Below are 12,500 nucleotides of genomic sequence, written 5' to 3'. Positions count from 1 at the left end.
TGTAATTTCATGAAAGTTTAATATTTATAGTAATTTAATTTGAATTTGGCTCTCTGCCATTTCACCGGATGTTGGCCAGGTGGGACGGTAGCGTCCCACTGATCTTCAAGAGGTTTTAGCTCACTCTGCTGCCTAGTCAACCATTTCACTCACTCTGCTGCCTAGTCAACCATTTAACTCACTCTGCTGCCTAGTCAACCATTTCACTCACTCTGCTGCCTAGTCAACCATCAACCCATTTCCACCAGTAGGTTATCATAGCATCAAGTGGGATTTTTTATTTTGACTTATTTCTGTATGACAGAAAGAGATGAATGGTTACTCATCACATACAGGTCCTCTTCTCACACACTGTGCTTTGATCAAAATAACTCTCACCCTGGAGAAATACATACTGAAATGACAAAGTGTTTCAGCTGGAGGACGGTTAAACAGTATATAACCTGGTGCGCCAATAGTGTTGTGTTCTGGAGGGACTATGACATCAACTCCCCTCAGTCTCTGTCCAGGATGTCTGTGAAAGCTCTCCAACACAGACAGGCAGACAGACAGACAGACAGACAGGCAGGCAGACAGACAGACAGACAGACAGACAGACAGACAGACAGGCAGGCAGACAGACAGACAGACAGACAGACAGACAGACAGACAGACAGACAGACAGACAGACAGACAGACAGACAGACAGACAGACAGACAGACAGACAGACAGACAGACAGACAGACAGACAGACAGACAGACAGACAGACAGACAGACAGACAGACAGACAGACAGACAGACAGACAGGCAGGCAGGCAGGCAGGCAGGCAGGCAGACAGACAGACAGACAGACAGACAGACAGACAGACAGACAGACAGACAGACAGACAGACAGACAGACAGACAGACAGACAGACAGACAGACAGAGTTAGGATAAAAGAGTTTAGGGGAGGCCCTGAAATTATAGACTGTACATCAGTCTTCCCCCCCACTCCCATCTCCCCTCTACTTAGACAATACACACACGCTTGAGTGTGTGCCAACAACCAAAATAGATATCATGTTGAGCCTGGATGAGTTCTCGTAATTTCTCTACAAACGCTTTGTATTAGGCTTTCTCTCCATCTCTCTCTCCCCCTCTCTATCTCTCACTCTCTTTCTCTCCATCTCTCTCTCCCCCTCTCTATCTCTCACTCTCTTTCTCTCAAACTCTCTCTCCCCCTCTCTATCTCTCACTCTCTTTCTCTCCATCTCTCTTTCTCTCCATCTCTCTCCATCTCTGTCTCTTTCCATATCTCTCTCATCACAGTCTCTTTCCATCTCTCTATTTCTCTCTACCTCTCTCCATCTGTCTCCATCTCTCCCTCTCTCTCTCTCCCTCTCTCTCTCTCTCTCTCTCCATCATCTCTTTCTCTCCATCTCTCTCCATCTCTCTCTCCCCCTCTCTATCTCTCACTCTCTTTCTCTCCATCTCTCTCTCCCCCTCTCTATCTCTCACTCTCTTTCTCTCCATCTCTCTTTCTCTCCATCTCTCTCCATCTCTGTCTCTTTCCATATCTCTCTCATCACAGTCTCTATCCATCTCTCTATTTCTCTCTACCTCTCTCCATCTGTCTCCATCTCTCCCTCTCTCTCTCCCTCTCTCTCTCTCTCTCTCTCCATCATCTCTTTCTCTCCATCTCTATCTCTCTATCTCTTTCCATCTCTCTCCATTTATCCATCTCTCTCCCTATCTCTCTCTATCTCTTTCCATCTCTCTTTCCATCTATCTCTCTCCATCTCTCTCTCTTTGCTCCTCATGACCAGAGACTGTAGCCTTTTCACCAGAGGAAGAGAAGTTTATCATGGCAGTCAGGACATTTAGTTTGTTTGCTCTTGTTTTAAGCAACAGGAAAGGGAATTCTGATAACATTATGACATCATTACGATAACAACAACGAAGAAAGATGTTTAACTTATTCCCACCATTGTCTGTGTACACAAATGCACTGTTTGCATAGGAAATATATGATCTAGACTTTTTCTCAGGTACACTGTGGTGTGTGTGTGTGCGTGTGCGTGTGCGTGTGCGTGCGTGCGTGCATGTGTGCGTGCGTGCGCGCGCGCTTGTGTGTGTGTGTGTGTGTGTGTGTGTGTTCGGTGCCTGGCAGTAGCACCCGTGTGAGACTTGTCTGATTGCCAGGTTTCCTCTAGAAAAGAGTGTTTCAGTTGAAATCTCTTCAGGACTTTTCCCAGGAGACTCACAGTCCAAAGCAGTCCTAAAACTGTCACAATATGCAGCATACTGAATACTGAATGTAGACTCTTCATGTGCATGTTTACCTCTGTGTGTGCTGCATGTTTTTGCTTCCTGTAACTATAGAGCACATTAGAAGCACCTGTTACAGTCAGACAGACAGAGCCTGTCAGTAAGACCCTGCCAGACCTCCTCCCTGGCCCTTCTCGTCAGACTGAGGGCCTTCAGGTCTCACTAGTGCTTCACTAGGAATTTATTTCAGGATGTTGACGGCTGTTGGGTGTCATAAAAGTTTATTTTCAATCACCCCACACCAGGGTTTCCGTGGTGTGGCGCCAGACAATGTGACCGGGAAGATTTTAATTTTACTGACCATTTGAGAAATTTACTGGACACGTACGCAATGAGTGTGTAACCCATTAGGCTGATCATAATGACATCACAGAAATCACATTTGGATTATGGTAATTCATCTTAACAGAACAACTCCTGAAATGAAGCAGCTGATAAAATGTCATTTTCAATCATTTAAAATGCGATTAGCAGTAAAACTGCATTAAAAACAGCAGCACCTGATGAGAGCGGTCCCGTATGTGACAGGTATGAAAATATCTGTTAGAAACTTAGAAAGAGGGGGAATTAAAGATTTTTTAAATTCAATTCAATTCAAGGGGCTTTATTGGCATGGGAAACATGTGTTAACTTTGCCAAAGCAAGTGAGGTAGATAATATACATAAGTGAAATAAACAATACAAATGAACAGTAAACATTACACATACAGAAGTTTCAAAACAGTAAAGACATTACAAATGTCATATTATATATATATATATACAGTGTTGTAACAATGTACAAATGGTTGAAGGACACAAGATAAAATAAATAAGCATAAATATGGTTTGTATTTACAATGATGTTTGTTCTTCACTGGTTGCCCTTTTCTTGTGGCAACAGGTCACACATCTTGCTGCTGTGATGGCACACTGTGGAATTTCACCCAGTAGATATGAGAGTTTATCAAAATTGGGTTTGTTTTCGAATTCTTTGTGGATCTGTGTAATCTGAGGGAAATATGTGTCTCTAATATGGTCATACATTTAGCAGGAGGTTAGGAAGTGCAGCTCAGTTTCCACCTCATTTTGTGGGCAGTGAGCACATAGCCTGTCTTCTCTTGAGAGCCATGTCTGCCTACGGCGACATTTCTCAATAGCAAGGCTATGCTCACTGAGTCTGTACATAGTCAAAGCTTTCCTTATGTTTGTGTCAGTCACAGTGGTCAGGTATTCTGCCACTATGTACTCTCTGTTTAGGACCAAATAGCATTCTAGTTTGCGAATGACCTGCAGAGAGCTGGGACCAAAGTAAGAAAGCCTACCATCAGTAACACACTACTCCGCCAGGGACTCAAATCCTGCAGTGCCAGACGTGTCCCCCTGCTTAAGCCAGTACATGTCCAGGCCCGTCTGAAGTTTGCTAGAGAGCATTTGGATGATCCAGAAGAAGATTGGGAGAATGTCATATGGTCAGATGAAACCAAAATATAACTTTTTGGTAAAAACTCGACTCGTCGTGTTTGGAGGACAAAGAATGCTGAGTTGCATCCAAAGATACCTACATACCTACTGTGAAGCATGGGGGTGGAAACATCATGCTTTGGAGTAAAACGTCCCATGATGATCCTCAATAAGCACGAAGGTCAAATGTATTTCCATCAATGAATAAAAAACATAATTTAGCAATGAGATGTTTTTTCTCATGGCCCTTTTGGCAGGCAACAGCGTTTCATTTATTTTATCAGCCAAAAGCCGGCTAACGGAAACCCTTCCCCATTTTATCTAGCAAGTCACACAAACATGCATGCAGATGCACACGCACACAGACTAACACACACAGACTAACACACACAGATGCACACACTTAAGCTCACATGCACACGTGCGGACGCACAAACACACACACACACCTTCCTGCTGTGCTGGCCTCGTTAACCTCCCAGTTGACCTTTGGCTATGTTTCCCGGTTGAGGTGCTATAGGTTGAGCTGCTATAGGTTGAGCTGCTGTAGGTTGAGCTGCTGTAGGTTGAGCTGCTGTAGGTTGAGCTGCTGTAGATTGAGTGGGCATGTCAGGTCAACCATTCTTGACCAGCAGAGGGAGCCCCAGCTAACCAGTACATTCCCCAAAAGTTAGTGCAGAGCGATTAGTGCTTTTTAAGGTCGGTTCGATAATACAAAAATTATCACTGTTTTCCATTTCGGTTTCCCAAAGTTTTTGGGGCATTAAATGCACTATGCATTATGTGGGTTGAATGCTGTAACAACAGAATAAAACCATTAATAAAAGTCCCATAATGGTAGTGACTTCCCATTACTGCTTATCACTTATCGCTAAACATCATTTATTCACATTACTTTAATAAAATATTTAAGTTCTTGTGTAATATTACAATTGTTTTAAGTTTATTTGAGTTCGTTATTTCATTCCAAGTCCTCATAGCTGCTGTCTGACCAAATCACTATTTTAGTAGTTCTTCAAAGTAAATATGGCATACTTTTATGACTGCTCAATACCAACTATCAATCTTGGATAATGTATTTTCAGGTAGATATACCTCATGAAGCAGCTGCTCCCTATCCCTCTCGATTGCGCATGGATTATGATTATGGTCGGTAAACTATGTAGAATATTGGCCTATTAGAAACTACAACTCCCTACTACATCACACAGTTCAGTCTGGATCTGATTTATCTCTAGAGAAACTACAACTCCCTACTACATCACACAGTTCACTCTGGATCTGATTTATCTCTAGAGAAACTCCCTACTACATCACACAGTTCAGTCTGGATCTGATATATTTCTAGAGAAACTCTCTACTACATCACACAGTTCAGTCTGGATCTGATGTATCTCTAGAGAAACTCCCTACTACATCACACAGTTCAGTCTGGATCTGATATATCTCTAGAGAAACTCTCTACTACATCACACAGTTCAGTCTGGATCTGATGTATCTCTAGAGAAACTCCCTACTACATCACACAGTTCAGTCTGGATCTGATATATCTCTAGAGAAACTCTCTACTACATCACACAGTTCAGTCTGGATCTGATTTATCTCTAGAGAAACTCCCTACTACATCACACAGTTCAGTCTGGATCTGATTTATCTCTAGAGAAACTCCCTACTACATCACGCAGTTCAGTCTGGATCTGATATATCTCTAGAGAAACTCTCTACTACATCACACAGTTCAGTCTGGATCTGATATATCTCTAGAGAAACTCTCTACTACATCACGCAGTTCAGTCTGGATCTGATATATCTCTAGAGAAACTCTCTACTACATCACACAGTTCAGTCTGGATCTGATATATCTCTAGAGAAACTCTCTACTACATCACACAGTTCAGTCTGGATCTGATTTATCTCTAGAGAAACTGTGCATTGCGCTCACAGAAAAAAAAATGAAATGGAATTCAAATAATTGAACAGCTTCAGTCAATTTGTTGTTTAAAAAATGAAAAAATAACAAGCATTTCAGTTGATTGCTCATCACTACCAAAAGATAATCTATGTGTTTTTTCAACATTGGTAAGTAGCAGCGACTTCAGTTGGGCTCTGTTTTGGTTTCTGGATTAAACATAGGCCCACTTCCTCTTTTTGATTTCCTTTCCTGTACTGATTAGAGTTCATATGGTCCTCTAATGTCTTGCCAGACATGAAAGAGAGAGAGAGAGAGATCTTCACTCTAAGCGACTTTCTGCTATAATGCCCAGCTGTGATGTCATTTCCTGTCCTTTGTTAACCTCCTCTCCTTTTTCTTTATTCTCCAGCTCTAGCCTATGCCACCGCCCAGGGGCCCGACCACGCCCACGGCTGTACCCATGGCAGCTGTTACCCTGCAACGGGAGACCTGTTGGTGGGCCGTGAGAAGAGCCTGAAGGCCTCGTCTACCTGTGGCTCCAGGAAGAAAGAGCCTTACTGTATCGTCAGTCATCTACAGGCAAGTGATGTTTCTCTGTGTGTGTGTACCCAACATCCTCTCACCTACCATCCAACTTCCTTCTGTCCCGAGCTTCTGTTTGACTCCTGACCTGTGTCACCTCTGACCCCTAACCTCTGACCCCGATTGTGCTTTTTTGTTTGTTTATTTGTGTTGTTTCTAACTTATTTTTTAAACTTATTTTGTACATAATGTTGCCGCTACTGTTTCTTATGACCGAAAATAACTTATGGACATCAGGATTGCGATTACTCACCACGGACTAGCAGAATCCTTTTTTGTCCTTTAACGAGTCTGACGAGGCCGACACGATCGATATACTGCTTTCTTGTGAACAGGCCCAGATCCCCATGATTTGCGTGAAGAGGAGGCGGAGAAAACGACACTATCAACATACTGGTTGATTATACGCTGCATCGGCAGGATAGAACAGTGGCGTCTGGTAAGACGAGGGGCGCCGGACTATGTCGTTCTGTAAATATCAGCTGGTGCACGATATCTAAGGAAGTCTCGAGCTATTGCTCGCTTGAGGTAGAGTGTCTCATGATAAACTGTAGACCACACTATCTACCTAGAGAGTTTTCATCTGTATTTTTCGTAGCTGTTTACATGCCACCACGGTCAGAGGCTGGCACTAAGACAGCATTGAATGAGCTGTATTCTGCCATAAGCAAACAAGAAAACCCAGAGGCGGTGCTCCTAGTAGCCGGGAACTTTAATGCAGGGAAACTTAAATCCGTTTTACCAAATTTCTATCAGCATGTTAAATGTGCAACCAGAGGAAATAAAACTCTGGACCACCTTTACTCCACACACATAGACGCATATAAAGCTCTCCCTCGCCCTACATTTGGCAAATCTGACCATAATTCTATCCTGCTGATTCCTGCTTACAAGCTAAAATTAAAGCATGAAGCATCAGTGACTGGATCAATAAAAAAAGTGATCAGATGAAGCAAGATGCTAAACTACAGGACTGTTTTGCTATCACAGTCTGGAATATGCTCCGGGATTCCTCCGATGGCATTGAGGAATACACCACATCATTCATTGGCTTCATCAATAAGTGCATCGATGATGTCGTCTCCACAGTGATCGTACGTACATACCCCAACCAGAAGCCATAAATTACAGGCAACATCTTTACTGAGCTAAAGGCTAGAGCTGCCGCTTTCAAAGAGCAGGACTCTAACCCGGAAGCTTATAAGAAATCCCTCTATGCCCTCCAACGAACCATCAAACAGGCAAAGTGTCAATACAGGACTAAGATCAAATCGTACAACACCCTGGCTCTGACGCTCGTCGGATGTGGCAGGGCCTGCAAACCATTACAGACTACAAAGGGAAGCACAGACGAGAGCTGCCCAGTGACACAAGCCTACCAGACGAGCTAAACTACTTCTATTCTCGCTTCGAGGCAAATAACACTGTAACATGCATGAAAGCACTAGCTGTTCTGGAAGACTGTGTGATCACGCTCTCTGCAGCCGATGTGAGTAAGATCTTTAAACAGGCCAACATTCAGAAAGTCGCAGGGCCTGACGGATTACCAGGACATGTACTGCGAGCATGCTCTGACCAACTGGCGAGTGTCTTCACTGACATTTTCAACCTCTCCCTGTCTGAGTCTGTAATACCAACATGTTTTAAGCAGACCACCATAGTACCTGTGCCCAAGAACACTAAGGTAACCTGCCCTAATGACTATCGACCCCTGGCACTCACGTCTGTAGCCATGAAGTGCTTCGAAAGGCTGGTCATGGCTCACATCAACACCATTATCCCAGAAACCCTAGACCCACTCCAATTTTGCATATCGCCACAACAGATCCACAGATGATGCAGTCTCTATTGCACTCCACGCTTCCCAACTGGACGAAAGGAACACCTATGTGAGAATGCTATTCATTGACTACTGCTCAGCGTTCAACACCATAGTGCCCTCAACACTCATCAATAAGCTAAGGACCCTGGGACTAAACACCTCCCTCTGCAACTGGATCCTGGACTTCCTGACGGGCCGCCCCCCAGGTGGTATGGGTAGGTACCAACACATCCGCCACGCTGATCCTCAACACAGGTGCCCCTAAGGGGTGCGTGCTCAGCCCCCTCCTGTATTCCCTGTTCACTCATGACTGCACGGCCAGGCATGACTCCAACACCATCATTAAGTTTGCCGATGGTTCTACAGCTGCACCATCGAAAGCATCCTGACTGGTTGCATCACTGCCTGGTATGGCAACTGCTCGGCCTCCAACCGCAAGGCACTACAGAGGGTAGCGCGAACGGCCCAGTACATCACTGAGGCCAAGCTTCCTGCTATCCAGGACCTCTATACCAGGCGGTGTCAGAGGAAGGCCCTATAAATTGTCAAAGACTCCAGCCACCCTAGTCATAGACTGTTCTCTCTGCTACCGCATGGCAAGCGGTACCGGATCTCCAAGTCTGGATCAAAGAGACTGCTTAACAGCTTCTACCCCCAAATAAGACTCCTGAACACCTAATCAAATGTCTACCCAGACTATTTGCACTGGTACCCTCCTGTATATAGTCTCGCTGTTGTTATTTTACTGTTGCTCTTTAAATGCTTGTAACTTTTATTTATTTTTCTGATCCATATTTGTTTTTTAACTGCATTGTTGGTTAGTGGCTCGTAAGTAAGCATTTCACTATAAGGTCTGTTGTATTCGGCGCAAGTGACTAATAAAATTTGATTGAATTTGTAGGATGAGAAGAAATGTTTCCAGTGTGACTCTCGCCGGCCATATGACCCAGTCTACAATACCATCAGTCACCGCATTGAGAACGTTATCACAACGTTTAAACCACACCGCAAGAAGTCCTGGTGGCAGTCAGAGAATGGTGAGAATTGAGATTGTATTCATTGGACTTTCATTCACATCCATGTTTAAAGACATGCTCCAGAACTTTGGCGACTAGTAAATAGTTTTTTCAACCTCCCGCTTCAACTTTGAAAGTTTATTCGCCATGGGCACAGGATACAACAGGATACAACAGGTGTAAAACAGTACAATGTTTACCTTCAGAGCTCTTTCCCAACAATATATTGTTAATAATAATATAATAATAGAAAATATAATAAACAAATAAAAGTACATATATAAAAACCCCTCGAGAACTACGAGGAGAGTTAAATGAAACACGAGAACTACGAGGAGAGTTAAATGAAACACGAGAACTACGAGGAGAGTTAAATGAAACACGAGAACTACGAGGAGAGTTAAATGAAACACGAGAACTACGAGGAGAGTTAAATGAAACACGAGAACTACGAGGAGAGTTAAATGAAACACGAGAACTACGAGGAGAGTTAAATGAAACACGAGAACTACGAGGAGAGTTAAATGAAACACGAGAACTACGAGGAGAGTTAAATGAAACACTAGAATGCAAGTATATACAGGTCAGTGTCAGTACCTTCTTCAATGTCCAGGGTACTGGAGTAGTTACATATACAGGTCAGTGTCAGTACCTTCTTCAATGTCCAGGGTACTGGAGTAGTTACATATACAGGTCAGTGTCAGTACCTTCTTCAATGTCCAGTGGTACTGGAGTAGTTACATATACAGGTCAGTGTCAGTACCTTCTTCAATGTCCAGTGGTACTGGAGTAGTTATATATACAGGTCAGTGTCAGTACCTTCTTCAATGTCCAGGGGTACTGGAGTAGTTATATATACATGTCAGTGTCAGTACCTTCTTCAATGTCCAGGGTACTGGAGTAGTTACATATACAGGTCAGTGTCAGTACCTTCTTCAATGTCCAGGGGTACTGGAGTAGTTATATATACAGGTCAGTGTCAGTACCTTCTTCAATGTCCAGGGTACTGGAGTAGTTACATATACAGGTCAGTGTCAGTACCTTCTTCAATGTCCAGGGGTACTGGAGGAGTTATATATACAGGTCAGTGTCAGTACCTTCTTCAATGTCCAGGGTACTGGAGTAGTTACATATACAGGTCAGTGTCAGTACCTTCTTCAATGTCCAGGGGTACTGGAGGAGTTATATATACAGGTCAGTGTCAGTACCTTCTTCAATGTCCAGGGTACTGGAGGAGTTATATATACAGGTCAGTGTCAGTACCTTCTTCAATGTCCAGGGGTACTGGACTGGTTGTACCTTCTTCAATGTCCAGGTGTACTGGACTGGTTGTACCTTCTTCAATGTCCAGGTCTATTGGACTGGTTGTACCTTCTTCAATGTCCAGGTGTACTGGAGTGGTTATATATACAGGTCAGTGTCAGTACCTTCTTCAATGTCCAGGGGTACTGGACTGGTTGTACCTTATTCAATGTCCAGGGGTACTGGACTGGTTGTACCTTCTTCAATGTCCAGGGTACTGGAGTGGTTATATATACAGGTCAGTAACTCATTCCACATGAGGTGGGTTTTCTGTAGCAAACTGGCGCAAAATCTGTAAAAAGTGACTGGTAGTAGGATATACCTATAAACAGGGCTGAAAATTGACTGGTAGCAGGAATATATAAATTATTATGGTAATATACTGATGGTAATATATACAGTGAATTCTGAAAGTATTCAGACCCCTTCCCTTTTCTCATATTTTGTAACCTTACAGCCTTATTCTAAAATTGATTAAATAAGACTTTTTTCTCATCAATCTACACACAATATCCCAAAATGAAATCACAATAACACCAAAATGACATCACAATACCCCATAATGACATCACAATACCCCATAATGACATCACAATACCCCATAATGACATCACAATACCCCCAAATGACATCACAATACCCCATAATGACATCCCAATACCCCATAATGACATCACAATACCCCATAATGACATCACAATACCCCACAATGGCATCACAATACCCCATAATGGCATCACAATACCCCAAAATGACATCACAATACCCCATAATGACATGACAATACCCCATAATGACATCACAATACCCCATAATGGCATCACAATACCCCCAAATGACATCACAATACCCCATAATTCAATAAAGATTGATGAGGAAAAATAACAATTTAATAAATTTTAGAATAAGGCTGTAACGTAACAAAATGTGTAAAACGTCAAGGGGTCTGAATACTACAGTGCATACTCCGAATGCACTGTACATGTAAACAGGAGTAGTAGTGACCAGTAGCAGGATAAATAGATATATCAATAATCAGTGGACAGCAGTGTGATTCAGTAATACATCTAATCAATAATCATTTTAGCAGCAGCGTAGATTATGTCTGAGTGTGTTGTGACCTGTGGATGGACTTAGAGTCAGTGTGGATAGTCTGTGGGAGAGAGAGAGCAGTAGTTGTTAGCCATTTAACAGTGTTATGGCCAGGGGATTGAAGCTGTTTAGGAGTCTGTTTGTCTGAGCTTCGATGCTTTGGGTTGGAACTGTCAATGTGTCGTTCATACACATATAATCTATGAGCAGAATTACTGTTTTACCTCATGTAGCCACTAAATCCCTTGTTTGAAAGGAACGGTTTACTGGAAGCTGTACAGCGACATTTTCCCTACATTTTCTCACACGTGGGTCCGCCCCCTAACGTTTCGAGTTCCAGCCAATGAAGTTCAGCCCCTTGCCATTTGAGTGACAGCTAGCAAGATGCACACACAGCAGAGCGAGAGAGCGCAATGACAGCGTGCACGTATCTGCGTTATGTGACGTTTTAATTATCAGAGACTAAAAAGAACAGAGAATCCCTTTAAATGTACATACAGCAATTGAACATTGTACAGAAAATAATTCACCATGTTTTCACCATCTTTTGACAAAGTATAGTGAACCATTGACTTTATGTTTTGTGCTCAATTATCTCTGCCCTCTGCATTAGGTAACATGACATGCCCCCACATGCAGCTGCCTCTGCTATGAACTCATACAGAAGCCGTATTATTAGAGGCCTAATCTGGGTTCCCACTATTAATAACAGGTCTGCTCAAAAACCAAGGGAGGGGGAGGGGGGAGTGGATTGGGAGTGGTGGGATAGGGGGTGGGGGAGAGAGGGAGGAAGAGAGGGGGACTGGGAGTGGTGGGATAGGGGGTGGGGGAGAGAGGGAGGAAGAGAGGGGGACTGGGAGTGGTGGGAATGATGAGTGGAGCAAAAAAGAGAGACAGAGTGAAATATGGGAGGGAGAGGGGAGAGATAGAGAGAGGGAGGGAGAGAGAGAGAGAGAGGGAGAGATAGAGAGAGGGAGGGAGAGAGAGAGGGGGAGAGATAGAGAGAGGGAGGGAGAGAGAGAGGGAGGGAGAGAGAGAGAG

The 12,500-nt window shown here is 43.4% G+C and overlaps 1 protein-coding gene across 2 annotated transcripts in view; it reads left to right on the top strand.

Annotated features, from left to right (window-relative positions):
• Positions 1-12,500, top strand: part of LOC112221344 (laminin subunit beta-2) — a 79,763-nt gene that overhangs the window by 17,310 nt on the left and 49,953 nt on the right. For both annotated transcript variants that reach the window (XM_042304172.1, XM_042304171.1), the window contains exons 3-4: positions 6,055-6,224; positions 8,951-9,086. In XM_042304172.1, the coding sequence (XP_042160106.1) occupies positions 6,055-6,224; positions 8,951-9,086 (306 nt within the window). The remainder of the gene's footprint in view (positions 1-6,054; positions 6,225-8,950; positions 9,087-12,500) is intronic.

The sequence above is a fragment of the Oncorhynchus tshawytscha genome, linkage group LG22, assembly GCF_018296145.1.
Source record: "Oncorhynchus tshawytscha isolate Ot180627B linkage group LG22, Otsh_v2.0, whole genome shotgun sequence".
In the NCBI taxonomy this organism is placed as follows: domain Eukaryota; kingdom Metazoa; phylum Chordata; class Actinopteri; order Salmoniformes; family Salmonidae; genus Oncorhynchus; species Oncorhynchus tshawytscha.
This window is presented reverse-complemented; position numbering and strand designations above follow the sequence as displayed.